The 22,310-nt window shown below is 45.1% G+C and overlaps 1 protein-coding gene and 1 long non-coding RNA gene across 7 annotated transcripts in view; one reads left to right on the top strand and one right to left on the bottom strand.

Annotated features, from left to right (window-relative positions):
• MLLT6 (MLLT6, PHD finger containing) overlaps positions 1 to 20,675 on the bottom strand; it is a 99,635-nt gene extending 78,960 nt beyond the window's left edge. For 3 of the 6 annotated variants that reach the window (XM_081166156.1, XM_081166159.1, XM_081166160.1), the window contains exons 1-2: positions 20,381 to 20,674; positions 358 to 437 (exon numbers count right to left, since the gene is read on the bottom strand). In XM_081166156.1, the coding sequence (XP_081022282.1) occupies positions 358 to 437; positions 20,381 to 20,489 (189 nt within the window). In that variant the 5' untranslated portion in view covers positions 20,490 to 20,674. Of the gene's footprint in view, positions 1 to 357; positions 438 to 20,380 lie in introns of all 6 variants that reach the window. The other 3 variants (XM_081166161.1, XM_081166157.1, XM_081166158.1) reach the window with 2 other exon arrangements.
• On the top strand, positions 353 to 22,078 carry LOC308571454. The gene is made up of 3 exons (XR_014001450.1): positions 353 to 477; positions 1,215 to 1,282; positions 21,393 to 22,078. It is a non-coding gene; the product is annotated as an uncharacterized lncRNA (long non-coding RNA).
• Positions 22,079 to 22,310: the final 232 nt, after the last annotated feature.

Below are 22,310 nucleotides of genomic sequence, written 5' to 3'. Positions count from 1 at the left end.
TCCTGCAATACAGGGGGTCACATGAGGTAAAAAATAAATAAATACAGACAGGGAGTGCTACTTCTGTGCCCACCTCAGATAGTGACCCTAGAACCAGGTCTGCATAGGTGTGGAGAAACTGGCAAATTATGTAGGCACCAGTGCCAACCATTTAGTTGCCTAGTGTTCACTGGCCTCAGCCTCCACCTTCAGAGGCAATCTACCTCAACATTCCAGATGACAACCTAAGCAGGCTGCTGCCTTCATGTTCTGTTTCTGTGAGCTTCACAGACGCACCTGGCACTGTCGGTAACAGGATGCTGGGTTAAATGGAACTTGGGCCTGACCCAGCACAGGGCAATTTTCTGACATACTCACCACCCTGGCGGCTCTTTCTTGGGATTCACATTTTCGACAAAACCACGGTCCAGTGGGAACCTGAACAATTCCATAGCACGCTGTGAGGGAAGAGGAAAATTCAAAGAGTGAAATGTGCGGGTATGTACTGTGTGTATGTTTAGAAGCTCCTATTCCAGCTGCAAATCTGGGCTGGTCCCCTCTAACACAACCCTTCCCCCCCCCCCCTTATTCAGTCTCTTAGAGGCTCGGCTGGACTTCTCAAACCTCATGCTGTATGCCTGCACTACTTGTGATGCACTGAGCCAAACACATCCAGCCAGTCATAGGAGACAGCTCAATAAACCTTCTGGTTTTTTGTGGCCTGCCCACACCACAAAACAGGAGGTTTTCAAGCAATTGGCAGGCCACAACTTGAGCTAGTGGCTCCATTCAGCTTGGTGGGTTCCTAAGTTGTGCAGGCCTACCAGGCTGCAAATCTGCCAACTCTCCCTGCTTTGGAAGGAGCACTCTGCAAAGCTAAGTTCCATAGAGTACGTAGTTGCCTGCCTTTCCCTTTGTTGTGAGTAGTGTTTCCAAAAAGTTATTGTCAATTAAGGCAAATTGAGAGCAGACCTGAGCTTGCTAGACCAAAGCAGTGTTCCCTTCCCCTCAAAAAAGAACCATATAAATTCTACCCCTCAGCGAGTCCACGGTTTGTTGACAACCTTCATCTTAAAAAGGCAGCTCAGCTCTAAGGTCCTACAACCAGACTTTAGTTTTGAGCTCTATAGCTGTAGCAAGGTAGGGTTAGCAGTACACTGCCCCACTGGGAGCACCGATTTGCCTGCCTAGGTTTTAAGACCTTCCATCTGAAGAATAAAATCTGCTTCTTTTAGGGACGTTTCTGTCAGTTAAGTGATCCTGTATGGGGAAACTCTTTGAACCTGGCACAGTGCTTAAAAAGGTAAGAGGTAACTTAAAGAAAAGTATTCATTTGAAGAAGGTGCTCATGGATAAAAGTATCCGAACTTAAAAGCAGCTGCTCCCACTCAGCTTTAATTTACTGAACTTAACCATTGAGAAACAATTTTGACAACAGGTTTTAGAACACAGTTTCCCAAACTTGGGTCTCTCCAAGTTTTCTGGACTACAACTCCCATCATCCCTAGCTAGCAAGGTCAGTGGTCAGGGATGATGGGAACTGTAGTCCCAAAACAGCTGGAGACCCAAGTTTGGGAAACTATGTTTTAGAAGTATTTTTTGGAAGGAATTTGCTAGTTATCTCCTTGAAGCCCTACCTGGAAACACGACGACCCTTGACCAGGTGGGGAGGGCTGTAGCTTAGGGGTAGATCATTTGTTCAAGCAATGGCATCTCCAGGTAGGGCTAAATTGGAGGTGCCAAGGATTTGCTTAGAAATGTGGAAGAAAACTTCAGTCTCCAATTCTGTGCACCCTTTCCTGATTTTGGCGAGGCTTACTTCTGAGGAGGCAGGCATAGGGTGGCACAATGAATGTGTTACACTGCCTCGAGACTTGGGACCAAGCAGGGCTGGGTCCTACAACACCTATCATCCCTCGCCACGGGCCACATTTGTAGGGTGCTTCCAGATGCAGGATTTCACTGCTTTCATGCAGGATTCAATAACAGGCCAGCAAATTCTGATTGTGCAGATTCCTGCATTGCAGGGGGGCTGGACCAGAGGATCCTTTGCGGTCCCTCTCAACCCTACAATTCTATAAATCAGAGTTGCTTGCAAAATCTCACATAACAAACCTGCATCCCCAAGAGAGCAGAGTTTTCGACTGACAGGGGAAATGTGTTGGAAAGTGTGGGCTTATGCTTGCTCCAACCTCCCACAAACACATCGCAATGAATGCTCAATAATAGTCAATGTCATCTAATCTCCCTGCAGAAAAATCAGGATGTGTGCTCAATAGAGAGGTAGCCCAAAACATCTGGAGGGCACCAGATTGGGGAAGGCTGCTACACACATGTACCTGGAAGTTTGTGTGTAATTCCCACTGCACAGACATGCCTAGGATTACACTGTAAGGCGTTGTGGTTCCCGAAGCAGACAAGCCAAAGGACATCATTCCTACCAATAAACATGGGTTTCAAACTCTCTACAAACACAAGCATTCAGGCACGCTTTCAAGGCAGTTTGCCATGAGATCTTACAAAACTAAAAGCATAATACAGAAAATACAATCCAAATGAAAACACACAAAGCTGCTGCAGCTCATCCCTCTCACCCACCCGCCCCCAAAAAGTCAAAATGCCAGGAGAATAAAGGAACACCCTGGTCTCATTCTGAAAGTACAATGCTGTTGGCGTCAGCCAAGCCTTCCTGGGGAGGGAATTCCACAGGAAGGGCACCAACACGAAGAAGGCTCCCACCACCACCACCCTCCACCTCTTCTCACTGCTTCTTGCTCTCCAGGATGGAGGGTGGGGAGGTGTGTGTGTGTGTAAAAATCTCTGACTTGTGAGAAGCTGGAATACAGCCTGCTGTGCAAAGGTATGTGTTATAGCCATTGCTCCGCCCACCATTGGCCCTCGTAAGGCTGCCTATGGTGGAATGTGGCCCCCAGGCTGAGAAAGTTTCCCCACCCTAGAGCTAGAGGTTATGAGGACTGTTTGATTGTGTTCTTTGGAACTGCTATACGGAATCCTACGGTGGGAACAGTATCTTGAGTTTGAGCAGCAGGTAAGGTTTAAAATGAAATACATAAACTCTGAATACTAGACGCTGGAAACAAAACACGAAGGGGAGAAACTTGGAGCTATGCTCCGTACCTGTGAGCTTCCCAAAAGTTGGTCACAGAACCTAGATGGATTTTTTGGTGTAATTCAGCAAAAAAAAAGCAGCGAGGAAAGAGGGCTGGGGGCTAGAGCATAAATCACTCTCTCCTTGTGATTTGCAACACTTTGGCAGACCTGGTGTTGTTGGACAGCAGCCTACAACAACCCAGGCCAGATGTAAATGTACAGGTTTCTTCCATGCCTCTATCTATGGCTCAAAACTTAACTTGAGCCAAAAGAAGGTTGTTGTGGGTTGTTATTTTTTTTAAAAAAAGAAAAGATGGCGCATTGAAATCAGGAGGGAAAGGCCAACTCCCCAAAAAGAGTCCAGGAGTCCAGACAAGTATGGAAAACAGAGAGCTATATATAAAAGCTCTGGCAGACGAAAAGGTCTTGGGTCCCACTTTAGCAGGAGAGGCAAGAATAATCCAGCGCCACTGAGAAATTGTATTAAAATCCCTTCCTGTTTATATTCCTTCCTGTTTCATGGAAGAGATGAAAGGAATATGTTACGAAGGCAAGGAAGAGAACAAAGGATAGGGGCAGGAAAGAAAGCATACGAACTTATAAATGAGGGAAAATGCAATCGATAAAAGTGCATCAACATTGCAAATGAATAAATATATATATTTGCATTGCTATTTTAAAACTTTGCTTATCAAAAACAAAAGGTCTTTGTAGAATTTACAGCTTTATGTAACATGAGAGGTGTTCAGGGCAGACTGGGCATCTTGGTTTCTGTTCTGAAAGCTAATCTTCAGGTGACTGGATAAATACTGAATGGCACCAGCTGCAGTTACGCAACAGGGAGAAGAAAACACTCTGTGCATGCCCAGTTGGTCCTTTCTCTTTGAGTACAGCTTCAAGTCACCCAGAGATTAGCACTGACATTTAGGAGAACTATTTCATGTACGTATTAGTAGGAGAGGGAGGGAGGCAGAGATACAGAGTTTGTCCACAAGCTTGAAAGCTCCTCTTTTGGATATATTTAAGACTAAGGGTGCAATCCTATACATACTTTGCATGGGAGTAAGTCCAAATGGATTCAGATGGGCTTACTTATGAACAGACGCTTACAGAATTGCACTGTAAGTTACCACAAAAAAGGCTGCTTATTTTAAGAACATGTGATGCGGTGACTCTTTTTATTCCCCATAATAATTATAGCACTGCTGCCAGAGATTTACCCTTCCATTTCTTTTTCAGAAGAAGGGTTTGTGACTTTGGTAATTGGCATGCATACTTAGAGCACAAGAACACTTCGCTGTTTATATGAATAGTCATTCAGAGTGCAGAACCAGCAAAGCTGGCCAAGAGATATTGGTCCACGTGATCTGAAACATGTGAGAGAGTGTGTTTGTGGGTCTGTCCCTGGCTGCCCTCCCTAAATTGCGCTCTGGCTTAAATTAAGCGAGTATTCCCAGCAGTCACGATGAAAGGCTCAATGTCCTGCTGAGTACTTTGGCCCTTCCCTGAAGCAAAGCAAAATACTGCACCCAAATTCACTCAATATAAGCACATTTGCTTGACTCACACCATGGTTGAAGAGATTAGAATGCAATTTCTGACAATGCAGAATGATTGCACAGAATGTGCCTTAGCACATTCATTTCATCATGTTGAAATAAAGCCAAATAAGTCAAATAACGTTTTGCAAGTGCCACCACTATGGATGGGGGGGTGTGTGTGTGAGGAAACTTGATTCGATCCACATTTAAAGGCAAACCTACCCAATTTGCTCTTTCTAAAACAGTATACAAACTGAAATGCAGCAAACTTTCGAAAGTCACACTTCTCCCATTTTTGCAGTACAGGTCTCCAGCCATGTAAACTGGGGTAAAATGTGCATAAAAATGCACATAATAGTGAAAGCAAGCATACAAGAATGCATTATATCTGGGGAAATTGCTTTGCAAAAATGTGTAGCTTCAGCAAAATGGCATACAAAAATGTGTATATGGGGAGAAATTTGCACCAAAATTCTGATGAATGTTCATGAGGACTTTTAAAAAATATTCATAAATTGATGTGGCAATGTGGAGAACTAAAGACTGGCATAATTAGATTCTGGAACTGACAGATTTCCTATCTTTTGTCACCTCCCTCTCTGTTTGCTGAAACTAAGAATGCTACATGGAAGCAATCCTCCAGCGACTGTACCTTTTTGGTTACTAGGGCAGAGAACTGAGCATCTCATTATTCATCTACATACACAGAACTTATGCCAGAGAACTTAAGAAGCTGGCTTCTCACTCAGGCAGAATTTCCTTTAAGATCCATGGCACTCTTTCTCCTTCCTTTGCCACAAATGCTTCAGTCCTATGAAGCATACTTAACCATGTTCCTAAAGTCCAAATCAAGAGCAAATTAATTTAACACCTTTGCTTTCCTCTCCAGTTTTCCAAACAAAGTAATAGTTTTGTCTTCTGAATTACAGAGAACTCTTTTTCAACCTGGTGGACATCTGTGTGATATCCTGCTTGCCTGTTAAACTGGGAGCAGTGAAGTGGATCCATTTTTGTTCCATTTAAGAGATAGGCACCATAAGCACTCAGCATCAAGAGACAGCTTCAAATTGGCAGTACATTAAAATGAATACAGAAGGACCCACTTATAAATGTTCTCACAATGTGCTCTGTTGTTTTATTTCTTTTAGGAAGCTCATAGGATCAAATGCATCAGTGCAGTGTTGCAAATCATGGTGCTATACCACTGCAGAAATTAAAGACTATCTATGGATGAACTTCTTTTTTTTTAGTGGGACGCGAGTGGCACTGTGGGTTAAACCACAGAGCCTAGGACTTGCCGATCAGAAGGTCGGCGGATTGAATCCCCACGCCCGGATGAGCTCCCGTTGTTCGGTCCCAGCTCCTGCCAACCTAGCAGTTCAAAAGCACGTCAAAGTGCAAGTAGATAAATAGGTACTGCTCCAGCGGGAAGGTAAACAGTGTTTCCGTGTACTGCTCTGGTTCGCCAGAAGCGGCTTAGTCATGCTGGCCACATGACCCGGAAGCTGTACGCCGGCTCCCTCGGCCAATAAAGTGAGATGAGTGCCGCAACCCCAGAGTCGGCCACGACTGGACCTAATGGTCAGGGGTCCCTTTACCTTTACCTTTATGGATGAACTTTACAGCACAGTCCTATGTCTGTATGCATTGAGTGTAGTGGGCCCAAGCTTGTGAAACTCCTTCCCACCTTGAGCTTAGACAGACACCCTCCTTGCTGAAATTTAGGTGCATCGCTAAGACTTTCATCATGCATTTTAAGGTAGTGCTTGGGTTTTATGATACATTTTAATTCTGTTATTGCCCCATGTTCTGTGGATTGGTTTTTTTATGTACACTGCTGAAATGCAAAGAATAAAGTAGTATGTACCATATTGGCCCGAATATAAGCCACACTTTCCCCCCAAATTCCGACCATGAAAAGTTAAAGTGCGGCTTATTTTCACAACCCTACAATATCACTGCTGAAACAGCTGTCCTAGGTCCGTAGCCCTGCCTTGTCTTCCAAGGCCAGAATGGAGAGCTCCCCCCTCCAGCCCAGGATGCCACCATGACATAGCTGTCAACTTGAAAATAAGGGACCAGCAGCCTCGAAAATAAGGGATCAGCAGCCAAAATAAGGGATTTTCCGGACACAGGTATGTTCAACTTCTGAGCCCCTCCGAGCCAAAGGCAGGAAGCCCAGCCAGCAGCCAAATGAATCCTCATCAATAAGGGACAGCACTGGGATAAGGGACTGTCCCGCCAAATAAGGGACGCTTGACAGCTATGCACCATGAGGGCTGCTGGGGGTGCGGTACAACAGCGCCCATCCCAACTGCGGCTCCCAAGCCTCCCCTATGCTGTCTGAGAGAAGGGGGAAGGGGGGAAGGGCGCTGGCAAAGTGGCGTAGCCCCCCCCCCTCCCGCTCGGAGAAAGCAGCCTGGGAGCTTTTTTCCTTTCCCCCCTACATTTTAAAGGTGTGGTTTATATTCTGGTACATCTTATATTCAGGCCAATATGGTAAATATCTTAAATAAAATATAAAATAAAGTAAGATCCACTGTGTTCAGTGGGACTTACTCCCTGGTACGTATGCCTAGGATTGTAGCCCAAGCATACGAGTTTGAAGAACGCAATAAATGAAAACAATACAGTAGTGCCTTGGTTCTCAAACACCTTGGTACTCAAACAACTTGGAACCCAAACACTGCAAACCGTAGGTGTTCCGGTTTGCAAACATATTTTGGAAGCCAAGTGTGATTGTTACGCTTCCGATTTGAGTGCCACACTGAGGTCTGTCTGTTTTTGCTATTTATTTTGCGTTTATGTTTTTGCGGCTCTTTTTTGTTTTGTTTTTGTGACTGTGTGGAAGAACCCAGTTCAGCTACTGATTGATTGATTGATTGATTGTGTGACTGCAGTACATTGTTTATTGCTTTCATTTTATGGATCGATGGTCTCATTAGATAGTGAAATTCATGTTAAATTGCTGTTTTAGGGGTTGTTTTTAAAAGTCTGGAACGGATTAATCCATTTTGCATTACTTTCTATGGGAAAGTGCGCCTTGGTTTTGGAACGCTTTGGTTTTGGAACAGACTTCTGGAACAGATTAAGTTTGAGCCCCAAGGTACCACTGTAAATGTATTGGAGAGGAGGTAGTGTGATGGAGTAGCAATGCAGAGGACTGCCTTGCCCTGAATAATGCAACTGAGGACCAACCGCTTGCCCCTGCTCTGTGACAGACCTGACAAAAAGCTTCGCTTTTCACAAACTCAAAACAGTGCCCGTGGGTAGTTCAGTATTCCTGGACACTCCACCTTTGACTTCGGTTAAGTGACAACAATCCTGTCTGCAAATCATCATACCCTCCCATGTTTCACAAATGGAAACAGGGACATACTTGTAATTCCCCTTGCTCATAACAAGGATCACTGCTCAAGGTTCTGCCATTACAAATCGTTGAGGGCCAGTCTGCTCTGCGCGCTGTTTCCGTTTATTCTGCCACAGCCTGTCCTGTGCTGGTTTTAAGAGGAGGGATATGTTCTTTTAAAGAAATACTAGAACAGGAAAAAGGGAACATGTGCTCCCATTGCTCGTTGATCTCGTCAGCCGCAGGCAGCATGGCGAATGGTAAGGGATGATGGGAAATGTAGTCCAACAACATTTGAAGGGCCATAGGTTGCCTGCCCCGGGTTAGAATGTTGGACCAGGACTTCAGAGACTTGTGCTCAAATCCCTTAGTAATGAAGCTCACTGGGTGACCTTGGGCCAGTCATCATCTCTCAGCCTGACCTGCCTCACAGAGGTGTTGCGAGGATAAAACAGGGTGGAAAGGACCGTGTGCATCGCCTTGAGCTCCTTGGAGGAAAGGTGAGGATGAAATCTATCTACCTGGATGGATGGATGGATGGATGGATGGATGCAGGAATGGGCAGAGGGCAAATTCAGGTCTGCTGGGAGATCCCTACATGATTTGCAATAGGATCAGCAAGGATTTCTGGGTCTAATTATTTAACAATACAGTAGCAGCAACAATAATGCTTTAAAAAAAATCTAAATTAGGCTACTGAAATGAAGAAAGGTTAGCAGAAAGCTAGGAGCGGATTTATGTGTAAAAGCTCAGTCATGGTACTTAAAAAAAACCCCTCCTGGACTGAACAGGTGCTTTGGGTACGCTGCCTCTTACTTCTAATGGTATGTCATTCTGTCTACCCCGAATCTCTATTTTCCGCCTGATTCTGGTTGGTAAGCCTCAGGACTGAGAAATAAAATATACCCTTCAAGTTTGAAGCCTGGCAGCTCCCGCCTTTAAATGTTCATGCATATTCATTAACATGACTGTGTACTAAGGGCAAGATGTATACAGCACTGTTGATATACGGTACTACTCCCAGATATTTAAGCTGTCAAAACCCCAGGGTGATAGCTGAGCATTGATGGACGATGTCTCAGAGTTTGGCATCTCATGTGAACAACATTGCAACAAGGCATCCCAAAAGGCAAAGCACGGGGCTGCAATTTACCTGGAATAAAAACCAGAAAGCTGTGTCTGGCCCTGATAAATGGGGATATTTAGGCTACAACCTTGGACACAAATACCTGGAGTAAGTTCATTGAAAACAACGAGACTTGCCTAGGTGCAAACATATCCCATCCATCCTTCAAAGAGCCTTCCCAGTTTCTCCTCCTAAGCGATGTGCCTGGGGTCACCAGAATGCGGCAGCTAGACTGGTGACTGGGAGCGGCTGCCAAGACCATAGAACACCGGTCTTGAAAGACCTACATTGGCTCCCAGTACGTTTCCGAGCACAATTCAAAGTGTTGGTGCTGACCTTTAAAGCCCTAAACGGCCTCAGTCCAGTATATCTGAAGGAGCGTCTCCTCCCCCATCGTTCTGCCCGGACACTGAGGTCCAGCACCGAGGGCCTTCTGGCGGTTCCCTCACTGCGGGAGGCCAAGTTACAGGGAATAAGGCAGAGGGCCTTCTCGGTAGTGGCGCCCACCCTGTGGAACGCCCTCCCATCAGATGTCAAAGCGATAAACATCTACCTGACATTCAGAAGACATCTGAAGGCAGCCCTGTTCAGGGAAGTTTTTAATATGTGACATTTTAGTGTACAGTGGTGCCTCGCAAGACGAAAATAATCCGTTCCATGAGTCTCTTCGTCTAGCGGTTTTTTCGTCTTGCGAAGCAACCCTATTAGCGGCTTAGCGGATTAGCACTATTAGCGGTTTAGCGGATTAGCGGCTATTAAAGGCTTAGCGGCTTAGCGGCTAAAAGGCTATTAGCGGCTTAGCGGCTTAGAAAAGGGGGGGCGGGGAAAAATCAGAACACTCGCGAGACGTTTTCATCTTGCGAAGCAAGCCCACAGGGAAATTCGTCTTGCGAAGCAGCTCAAAAACGGAAAACCCTTTCGTCTAGCGGGTTTTCTGTCTTGCGAGGCATTAGTCTTGCGGGGCACCACTGTATCTTTCATCTTTGTTGGAAGCCGCCCAGAGTGGCTGGGGAAACCCAGCCAGATGGGCGGGGTACAAATAATAAATTATTATTATTATTATTATAGACTGAACTTCAACATGTGTGGTTTGGAAAAGTGGATAGAGAGAAATTTCTCCCTCTTCGGGGGACATCCAATGAAAATTTAGGACAGACAAAATAAAGAACTTCATCACACAACACACAGTTAAACTATGGAGTTTGCTCCCACCAGAAGTCATGATGGCCACTAACATGGAAGGCTTCAAAAGAAGATTAGACAAATTCACAGAGGAGAAGGCCATCAATGGCTTATAGCTTCCCTACAAGGATAAACATCTGGTTGTCCACTGTGAGAACAGAATGTCGGACTAGATGGGCTTTGGCGGAAGCCAGCACTGCTCATCTACAGTGGTACCTCGCAAGATGAATGCCTCGCAAGACGGAAAACCCGCTAGACGAAAGGGTTTTCCGTTTTGGAGGCGCTTCGCAAGACAAATTTCCCTATGGGCTTGCTTCGCAAGACGACAGCCCATAGGGAAATATCCGGGACAGCGGGGAAGCGCAGCGCGTCTTCCCCACTGTCCTCGGACCTCCTCCGAAGCCGGGCGGTGGGGCGGGAACGCCTCCTCCCGCCGCCGCAGGGCTTCGGAACGATGCTCCGAAGCCGGGCGGCGGGGAGGGAACACCTTCTGAAGGCGGGCGGGGGGCGAGAGTCTTTGTTCCCCCCTGCCTGCCTTCCCGGGAGAGCGGAGAAACACAGCGCATTTCTCCGCTGTCCCGGAGGGCTTTTGAAGGCAGGCAGGGGGGAGCAAAGACTTTCGCCCCCCGCCCGCCTTCAGAAGAGGTCCTGGACCTCTTCTGAAGGCGGGCGGGGGGCGAAAGTCTTTGCTCCCCCCTGCCTGCCTGTCCCGGAGGGCTTTTGAAGGCAGGCGGGGGGGGGAGCAAAGACTTTCGCCCCCCGCCCACCTTCAGAAGAGGTCCAGGACCTCTCCTGAAGGCTGGCGGGGGGCAAAAGTCTTTGTCCCCCCTGCCTGCCTTCCCAGGGGCTTTTAAATCGCCCCGGACAGCGGAGAAGTCCTCCGCTGTCCCGGGGCGATTTTAAAATGCCGCCTGCCAGCATTTTAAGATCGCCCGGACAGCGGAGAAGTCCTCCGCTGTCCCGGGTTTTTTTAAAATGCTGGGGGTGGGAAGAAAAGCCCTTGTCCCCCCCCCCAGTTTCAATGATTTTCAATGCATTCCTATGGGAAACCGTGCATCGCAAGACGAAAAACTCGCAAGACGAAGAGACTTGCGGAACGAATTAATTTCGTCTTGCGAGGCACCACTGTAATTATTATCCAAATAATTGGTACCTGGGTCTCCCTGGTCCTTGTCCAACACTCTAACCATGACATCACATATTTGGAGCATATGAGAAATATGTTAGCCCTGAAAGCCTGATCCATCGGTTTCATTAGCAGATTTATCAACTAAAGCTTTACCTGATTAATCTATAGGGACCATTTTTTTTCACCTACAGACTCTTATTGGTTATGGCATGTTTTCTATAATAGGAAGAGGAAAAAGGACGTACTAAAGAAAGCTTTTCTAACAATGAATATTAGCTTTTGTAGACTTAATTGTAAGTTACCTTACACTTCAATCAGTATGTCAGAAACTTAACAAGACACCTATACTGAGTGCTTGGCAAAATACAAATGTATTGAAATTTCTTTCCTCCATTCACTGGCTAAAAGGCAGATGATTAATAAGCCAAAAATTCTTTTATCAGCTAACAAGTCATGCCCACCCATTCATTGTAGACAAAGCACTTATTTCTTCGGCAAATATTTTGAGGGGTGGGGGAGGGAGGAGCTGGTTTCTGACCTTAAACAACCTTCCTTTACAATCCAAAGGAAATATCTCATCAAGGTTCTCCCCGCTCAGCCTCACGCTCCAGCTTTTGCAATCTTAGCAGGCAATGCCCAGATTATCAAGGCTGTTTTCTCAGTGCTAAGGACTAGTGGCTTCTCAGGTGAAAAAAGTACCGGATTCTTCACACAGCACCCAAATCCTGCACTTACGAAACAAGCACAGTTCCAACTGAGTCATACACAACAAATGTGGCCGACTGCCCATTTTAAAGGACTAATATGAGATTTTAGGGAGCACTAATAGGTTTGGTGCCGGCTTCTGTCAAAAAGCCAATTGTCTAATTTGCCCATAATGGCTTAAATGCTGTTTATACGGGTAAGGAAGGAAGGAAGATTTCCAGATACATGGAATTTCCGGTCTCATAACAGGAAACCACGAATCTTGCCCAGAAAATAGGGACACGTGTACATGTCTAATTTGACAATTTAATCAGGGGCTTTCATAAAAGATGCCACAAATAAAAGAGGTAGGCAGGGGCAGCAAAACGGCAACAGGAACATACTTTCAGTGAGGCCTTATACTCTCTCCATTCCGGCTCAATATTGTCCACACTGGCAGGCTGCAACTCTCTGGAGTTAAGATGGGAATTTTTCCCAGCCTGATCTGGAGAGGCCAAGGGTTTAACCTGGGAGCCAAGGCATGCAGAGCTGGTGCTCTACGGCCGTTGAGCTACCGCCCTTCCTGCTTGCTTGTGACAAATGAGGAAAGGAATACGGTTTGAAACCTGACATCAGCCCATGCATTTGCTTATCGAGCATAATCACGGCACATAGTTTCTTAGTGCCAGCAGGCAGATGTGCTTGCTTTTCCCATGACCCCCTGTGTTCGCATGACTTTCCACTTGGCTTAATCTTTGCCTGTTCTCAGCTTCACATCCCTTAGCCTCCTGTTCCCATGTCCTGTTTACTGTCTGTACCTGTTTGCTATCTTTTATGCAGGAAGATTCCCCTGTGTATTTAAGGTTCTGCTTTTCGATCTATGTTTAATTTTTGTAAAGGTCAAGTGTTTGTTTCTTATGTATAATTCTTATGTATATATGCTCTTACGTTTCTGTTTGGCAACAACCTGTATTGGGCTGCCTGATTAATAAATTTTAAATTTATGCATGAAACGGAACACCAGTTTATCAGGGAATGTGGGTAATGTAACAATAAAAGGGAGGGGGGGAGAGAGAGCCTGACTTGCTTGTGAAGTGCAGCTGTGTTTCTTATTATGCACTTTCAGTCCTTTCTTGTGACTTTTTACATCAGAAATGAAATTTGTCAATCAAAACCGCCTAAACGTATTCATTATTGAAATGCACATTTGGGTGATGTGACAAATGAATATTCGCATGCTGCCCTCTCCAAGAATCATGTTTTTCAGCCTGGAATTTTATACACATTTACCTGGGAGCAAGTTACAGTAAACTCAAATAAGATTTTCTTCCAAGTAGATGTGCATAGGATTACATTGAAAGACTCTGAAATTATTAGGTTGTGAAGAATGTTAGTCCTGCTATGAGTAGACCCATGGAAAATAATGAATGTGACTAACTTGGGCCTTTTAATTTCAATGGGTCTGCTCTGAATAAGTCTTAGCTCCGGATAAAACTAAAAAATTATATAAAAAATTATGCCAAAGGCATGCACAATATCATGTGTGACATGCTATGGGGAGAGGAAAGTACAAGAGTGGTGTTCTCTTTTCTTTAACATTTAGTTGTCACACATACCCTCAAACATTTCTCCGATGAAAATAGCAATGTCCTTAATAATAATAATATTATACCCCACACATCCAACTGGGTTGCCCCAGCCACTCTGGGCGGCTTCCAGCATATATTAAAACATAATAAGTAATTAAACATTAAAAGCTTCCCTATACAGGGCTGCCTTCAGGTGTCTTCTAAAGGTTGTATAGTTACTAATCTATTTGGCTCGGGAGGGGGGGTCACATAACTCCATACCCTCCAACATTTCTGATATAAATAGGGACATCCTAAGGAAAAGCAGGACATTCTGGGATCAAATTAGAAACTGGGACGGCTTCTGTAAATCCAGGACTGTCCCTGGAAAATAGGGACACTTGGAGGGTCTGGTCACATACTTTGTGGACAGCCTCAGTCAGTGAATCACATTCCCAAAATCCACTTGTGGCTGGCAAATTTACCCTATCTCAGCCTCCAGCCCATGGAAGAGGGCGCAAACAGAGTTGGCAAAGTAGGCCATGGAGCCTTATACTGTCGCTGCTGGAAAAGAGGCACATTATTATTTATGTAGTTGAGAGTATTTATAACCTGCCTGTTAACTGAAGCCTTTGAGGCACCTAACACTACATTAGAAACACCATAAAATAGACTAGAGTTATAGAGCAAAGGCATACATATTTCTGTTCTCCTTTAGTTCTCAGGTGCTCTGGCTGCCACGCTCAACCTCCTGGCCTGGCAGATGCTGCTAAATTAGCCAGACATTAAGTCCCTCACAAGCCAGGCCTTCCTCACTGGGCTGCTGCAACTGTCTCTTATAGCCTTCAAGTTCTACCCCAGTTCTGGTTTAACAAACCCCTGACTTCTTTCCCATCTTTGTCCTGACTCAGTGTGGATAGTATCATTATACAGTTTAGTCACTAGGTGGAGTCGAGTGTTTCAGACAGCTGCTCTGTTTTTCTTCCACAAACACAACAAAGTTGTTGTTCGGCTTCTTGACTGCTGTGTCCTCTATGCTTTCCATGACACTACGGACCACTTTACACAATACAGTGGTACCTCGGGTTACAGACGCTTCGGGTTACAGACGCTTCAGGTTACAGACGCCGCTAACCCAGAAATAGTACCTCGGGTTAAGAACTTTGCTTCAGGATGAGAACAGAAATTGTGCTCCGGCAGCGCGGCAGCAGCAGGAGGCCCCATTAGCTAAAGTGGTGCTTCAGGTTAAGTACAGTTTCAGGTTAAGAAAGGACCTCCGGAACAAATTAAGTACTTAACCCGAGGTACCACTGTACTAGGAAAAACATTTCATATGCTACCAAATACATAGAAACATGAAAATTTTGGGAGGTGGGTCAGTCCAGAGAGATTATGGAAGGCTAAGCGAAGGTCAAAGGCCCATTATCCCCTAGATTCAAACTTATATTGCACTAAAAACAGTGTTGCGTATGAGCATTTGTGGTGGTTGCTGTCTTATATAACTCATAAGATCTATAATGCTACCCTTTATTAAAAAATGAGGGGATTTGTGCTACATATATGGATTAAATTGTTTCACCAACAGTAGCTCAGTGCAGCACACCAAAGAGATGGCCTGAGCTATGGGTGCTCCTGAGGCCCAACCTAGACATAATACAAGCGACTAGTTTGGTGTAGTGGTTAGAGTGTTAGACTAGGACTTGGGAGATCTGGGTTCGAGTCCACACACAACCACAAAGTTCATTGGGTGATCTTTGGCCAATCACCACCATCTCACAGCCTAACCAACCTCACAAGGTTGTTGTGGAGATGAAGTGGGGAAACCCCGAGCTCCTTGGGGGAAAGTTAAGATATAAATGCAATTAATAGCATTGATAATATAAACAAACAAACGACATTTGCTGTTTAAATGTCTCACATCTAAGCCTATATATATAAAAAAGCCATCCCCATTTCAAATTTTAATGGGACAGACCTATGAATAAACAAGTATGACTATCCCAATCAGATCTACTCTGGTCCTGAGGAATAATCGTCTGGTACACAGAAGGAAACACAAAGAGGTCACACATACGAGGGCTGGCTCCAGGTTTAAGGGAAGCCCAGGGAAAGTGGGCTGTAGTGGGCTCCCCTGTCAGTGGGCCCTGGTGGGTTTAACCTGGTGCTCTGGATAGCTGGGTCAAGCCTTCATTTTAATCTCCAATGATACCCCAGAGCAGAGAAAATGTACCGGTATGTGGTGGCTAGACTTGGAGTGCTAGGCTAGAAAAAAATAGTTGTGTCCCGGGACAGGCATTGTCAGTGGGTCCTGCCAGAGTCCTGCTGGAGCCCCAGCAGCTGCCCAAGGACACAGAGGTAAACACACACTTGACATCTGAAGTCACTCTCACTGCTGCAAACAGGCTTTTCCTTTCCCTGGTGTTCACCAACTCTGCGAACTGAGATGACCTAATGAACAATTAGAGCGGAGGCTTGACAAGCAAAGAAAAAATAAAAAAGGAAATGCTTGTTGAACCTTTTGATGTGAGGAAGCAAATTTTTGAAGTGCCTTAACCCTGTTCCTTCCCCTACATGCAAAATCCCCCAAAACTGTTCGCATAAGGCAGAGCATCTATCTTCCAGCCTTACTAGGAAATCCCCTAAACGCTCCAAGAAAGGAATATTGTGTGCTGTCTTAATTGTTCGCTGTAACAGCATCATGGGGAGTTTATCATAGCAAATGCAGACAAACCATTCCACAGCTGTCCAGAAGTTATTATGATATCTGAAAGGTACACCTTGCTTTTCCCGTGAGCTATATCCTCATCCATGTCTAGTGCAAGACGGTTGGTGTAATTTCTTGATGATTTTTTGAAAGCTGTGATATCATCGTAGTAGTAGCAATTGGTAATTATAGAGTTAAATATTGTCTCCAGTTATTATGGGTTGGAGGAGCAAAGACTCCACCCTTTAGCTTGTTCTTGTGTTTACATTAATTTTCCTTTGTACAGTAGTTGTGTATTAGCCCAGGCTTCCTCAAACTCCAGATGTTCTGAGACTACAATCCCCATCATCCCTGACCACTGGTCCTACTAGCTAGGGATGATGGGAGTTGTAGGCCAAAAACATCTGGAGGGCAGAGTTTGAGGAAGCCTATATTAGCCTCAATAATAAACAGCTTCTTGTTCTGGTCATACAAAGTAAGCAAGCCTGTCTTGTATGAAACAAAACTGTAACAACTATTAATATTTTATAAAACTTGCTTCATATTCAATGACCAAACTGTGAACTTTATGGTCAGGTGAAGCTCTGAGTTCTAGTCCCCAAAGTTTAATCATTGTACTACACATTGTCTTTTTCTTTCTCCTCCTCCTAAAATCTATTTCTATTTTTATTTACCTTATGAGAGTAACTAAGGGCATTTTTTAGCCATACAATTTGGCTAGATGAAATAGTTCTGGAGACCAAAAGCAGGCCACAGACCATTAACTGGCTATTCCTAAACCAGGCAATGTATTTCCTATTGCCTAGCAAAGCATTCCTGTCAGTGAGTAGGATTCTGCCCCACCTTACTCCCTTCCTATGGAGAGGGCGTGGACAGGGATTATTATTATTATTATTATTATTATTATTATTATTATTATTATTATTTATTAATATGCTGCCCAACTGATTGGGTTGCCTCAGCCATTCTGGGCAGCTTCCGACAAATTATAAACCACAATAAAACATCAAACATTAAAAAAACTTCCCTATAAAAACATCCCTTCCGATGTCTTCTAAAAGTCAGGTTGTTGTTTATTTCCTTTTCATGCATTCAAGACAATGCATCTCTGACAGCATAATGCTTACATCGGCGTCCATCCCTTGACCAGACCAGAATATACACAGAACGTATTTACAGATTGCAGCCTAGTTGCTTTTTTGGTCTAGGATTTAGCAAACAGTTGTATCAACCGTTAAGTCTTCCTGAAAGGGTCCTTGCTGACAGAGCTGCTGTCACAGATTTCTCAGGAAAAGAAAGACAAAAGGCAAGGTACCTAGCCTTTGGGGAAACTGGGCTCAGGTGCTGTGCCCTTCCCAACAACTTTCGAGGTAGGAACACAGGAAGCTGCCTAATAGCAAATCAGACCATTGGTCCATCAAGCTCAATGCTATCTACCTTGATTGGTAGCTGTTCTCCAGCATCTCAGGTAGGAATCCATCCCAGTCTTAGAGATGCCTGGGACTGAATTGGTCCACTCAAAGCATTTGGTCCACTCAGCTTTGTATTTAACCATTTGCTTGGTAGCCATGGGTGATCAGGAAATCCAACCAGGCGAATGAATGAAATTCCATGAAGGCAGAGAAGGAAAGGGTCAATCCTTCCCTCCTCTGTCAGCCACCATGGCAGAAGGCAGGGGTTAGATTGTTTGCTCTAGTAGCCCCCCCCCCCTTTGTAGACTTTGATGGAGGGGGCTTCCTTCCTCTGTAACCAGCATGGAAATGCAGGTTACTAGCGGCCAACTGAATTTTGTTGCAGGCTACTAACTTTGTGGGGTTATTTACATGGCAGGCTCTATCCCTGAGCTACAATCCTTTCCTGATTTGGCTAACTTTTTTTGCAACCCTTCACCAGTTTCCCTTTTGCAAGTGCCTTTCCTCACTTGCTTATGTGCATGAATTGTTTTTAATGGGCAGGTGATTTGAGAGGCAGCATCAAAAACTAGTGAACGAATGAGATTTCATTTTAAGGCTAAATGTCAAACGGAGTCCCAAAAACTATCTTCAAAACCAAGACTCAGCTTGGAAACATGTTAAATTGCTGCATAGAATTTAAATGCTTAGGCGGGATTAAAAAATAAAAAATAAATTATATATTAATTAATTACCTAGATAGATAGATAGATAGATAGATAGATAGATAAACAAAACATAATTATTTCCTACTTTTCTGTCATTGAAAGCCACTAGAAATAAAACCAGATATGTAAAATTTATATAAAAGCCAAACAGACTGGGTGACATCTGCTGTTATTAATATGGTGCCTAAGTTACTTAAGTTCATTGATTTCAATGGGTCTGCTCCGAATTAGCACCACTCATTGGAACAGGATAAAACATGAAACACACCAAGCTCAGTATATCATGGTAAAGAAGCTCAACTTCCATCAAAGCTCAAAATCCTGTCTATAAACACATGGCTTTTGATGTGCGAAGACAGCGCTTGTGAGCATGGACAGAGTGCCTTTCCTCCGCACTACAGAATAACCACAGGGAGCTTTCATGCATCTCGGATTAGGGATCAGAGACTGGGGACTTGTGGGGTAAGCCTAAGTGCTGTATCTTAGCGGCAGAGCATCCAAAGGTTCCAGGTTCAGTTCCTGGCATCTTCCCAGTACAGGCGGCAAAGACTAGCTGCCCATACATACAGTGTTGACAGTACAATGTTGACAACACTTTCTAGATGGACCAATGGCTTGACACAGTATAAGGGAGCCTGTGATGTTCCCACAACGGTTGGTCGTTCTTTTACTTTCATTTATTTAGTAAGCAAAGCCCTGTTGGAAAAGATAACGCCAGGCTCAGCACCAGCCCTAGATCTGTGGGGCTGGGTGCAGCTGAGGTGATTCCTCCTTGCCCTTCTGTTTCCAGTGTTAATGATCTACTAAGAGACAGAATAGTAGCCCAGAGGCACACAAACCGCATGCACTGTTTTCCTTGCTCAAATGTGTTCTTTTGCAGAGAAGGGATGTCCCCCAAATTCTGCTCCATCTCTCTCTGGTATACATCATCCCCCCTTCCCTAGCTTACCTTGAAACTGCAGGCTAGAGCACCCCTTCTACACACACACACAACCCACACAGGAAAAAAAAGTGACAGCAGGGTGGCTAATAATAGCACCCCTGCTAATCCGGAAGGAAGCTGAGGGAGACCGTCAGAGGTCACGGCCATACGATTCTTCTGAAGCTACGTCAAATAATATAATAATACAAATACAAACATGAACACAACAAGCCGCCCACCCCCGTATAACCTTTCTGTCTCTGCTGCTGTTTTAGATCTCCCTCTTTCTCTCTCTCTCTCACACACATCCCTTTATAGGCCGGTGCAATTAAAAACGCATAAATAAAAAAAACAACACAAAGCGATAAACACACACACACACACATCAGTGAAAGGAGGGGAAGCCTAAGATCTGCGCCCCCCTCTCGGCACTAGCAGAATTAAAAGAAACCTGTCCTCCCAGCGATACAGACACAGCTCCGACACCCCCCTTTCTTCCAAAGGTTGCGCTTCTGCATCCCCCTCCCCAAGAAGGCCCTGTCAAGAATACCGTTATACAGAACAATAGAAATCACACTACTTACTATGAATAACAACGACGCACACTTAAAATCCTCCCACCCGCTTTTCTTTTCTTTTTTGCAACTCCATGCCTAAACCTCTTTTATTATTATTATTATTATCATCGTTGTTATTATTTGCTCAAAGCTTTGCAAAGGCTTGAGATGAATGGAGGGGAAATTACACCACATCTCTCTCTCTCTGTTGACTCCATCGCCAGAGCTATAGATATATACGCGCACATAGATTTATATAGATATATGCATCTAGTCTGGCAAAGAGTTAAGATGCAAAGTGGGGCTTGGCTGGGGAGGGAGGGAGGGAGGGAAGGAAAGAGAGGCGTAGGGAGGGACGGAGGGATGGAAAAGGTGTCAATACGGAGGGATTGGTTAGGGGGGGTCTTACCTTGATGCACCGCCACGTTACAGCCATGCCCATCACAGTACACCAGGGGGTTTTCAGCCCAGCCCCGCTCATCGGAACAAACGCAGCAGCCACCCACCATCTCCTTCATTCTTCCATAAGTTTCTTCTGAGCTGGTTTCCTCCTACTACCCTCCTGTTTGTTGTCGTTGGGGGTGATGATGATGTTGTTGTTTCCAAACACGCAGTCACTCCTCGTCCTTTTCTTCCTTCTTTTATAATCTCCGGGTTTGTTTCTCTCCCTCCTCTCCCCCCCCCCCACCCCACCTTCCCTCCCCAGCTCTCTCTCTCTCTCTCTCTCTCTCTCTCTCTCTCTCTCTCTCTCTCTCTCTCTCTCTCTCTCTCCGATTCGCCTTTCAGAGACAACAATCTTGCTAGGACGGCGGAGGGAAAAAAAGAAGGGGACTCCGGAGCCTCCCCGCAGGACAAAAATGCCACATTGTTATTTGCAAACGGGAGATCGGCGGCATTGCTTGAGCTGAAGCAGACGCGGTTGCTAGTCATACACACAAACACACACACTCACACACACGCATGCACACAAGCTAGACTCACGCACACACGCACAAAACGTCGCCTTGGCGGCACACAGCCCACAACCCAGCAATCATGGCTCCACGCGCTTGCAAAGTCTTAGGTTCAGGAACAGCTGCCTCACTTGGGAGGGAGGTATTTTTCTGCTTCCTTCCTCCCCACCCCCGCCAGCAGCTCCCTTTTGCAATTATTGAAGTGTTCGGGGTCCCCCACCCGCCACCGCCGCCTTTTCTTCCTTTCCTTTCTCTTCATCCAGGGGAACGGATCTGGCATCTGAAGTGCACGAGCAACATTTCCACCTTCCCTTCTTTCCCCCCCTTTTCCCTTTTTTTTTTTTTTTTTTTGGTCGTTGTTCAATATGGAGCGATCAAGCAAGCAAAGGACCAAAAGGGAAAAAAGGAGGAATATCTCCCACCACCCCCTTAAATCCTATTATCTGTAACGTTGCCTTCTTTTGACAGATAAGGGTTCCGCCAGCGCCACCCTTCGGCCAGTGAGGAGAAGTGGACCCCCCAACAACAAGAGGAGCGTGTGGATTTTGAAAGCTATCCCTATATATACTGAAACTTGTCCTCCAGACATCCTTTTATTAGTGTGCATTCACTGATGATTCAAGCTCATTCTGATATTGGGGCGGTTATACATAAGCCAGCTTTCAGGATTGTTTGTGCCTGCAAAAGTTGAGAGGTAGACATACGAATGCTTTGTTTCCCAGCTGCGCCTATCCTTACTGAAATTCTGCAACTTTTTAATACTGCAAATGTTCTTCTGGTTTATAGGTTTTGTTATGCTATAGCGCAAATGCCAGGCAGCAATAATGCAATAATTTTGGAGACACGTTGTGGTACAGCTAATGAAATGGAACGTTGTGTGGGCGGCCCAGTATAAACTAATGCACTATTACCGTGTCAGTGACATGTCACAGAATACACCCACCCACAACCCCCCCCCAATAAACACAGTCAAGAGAGACCCTAAGAGGTATAAAAAGTTACAGGATTTCAGGAGGAGGTGGCGGGTCGTGCGCTGATTTGAAACACAACTGTATTTCCCACCCACCTGAAACTTCTGCAGGCACTGAAGCAGCACTGAATACAGGATCACGAGCACAACTCATCCTGAAAGCACAATAAAAAGGACACCTGGAGATTCCGTGAATCTATTTTACGCTCTTCAAAGCAGAGTTGGAGGTAGCCTTGCTGACTCATTAGGAAAAAGGAAAAACCCCCAAGCAAGTTTGGTAACGCCTTTAGGTCCAACCAACCAAACGGTCACAATGGAAAACCTAATAATTTTCTTACAGCACTGTAACTTTTGGTTTATGTTTGAAAGGGACCTGATTGCGCTCCTCAGATACCAGAAGTGCTGACTGAAGAGGG

The sequence above is a fragment of the Podarcis bocagei genome, assembly GCF_964188305.1.
Source record: "Podarcis bocagei genome assembly, chromosome: 13".
NCBI lineage: Eukaryota > Metazoa > Chordata > Lepidosauria > Squamata > Lacertidae > Podarcis > Podarcis bocagei.
The sequence above is the reverse complement of the archived record's forward strand: the minus strand, read 5'-3'. Positions and strand labels throughout refer to the sequence as shown.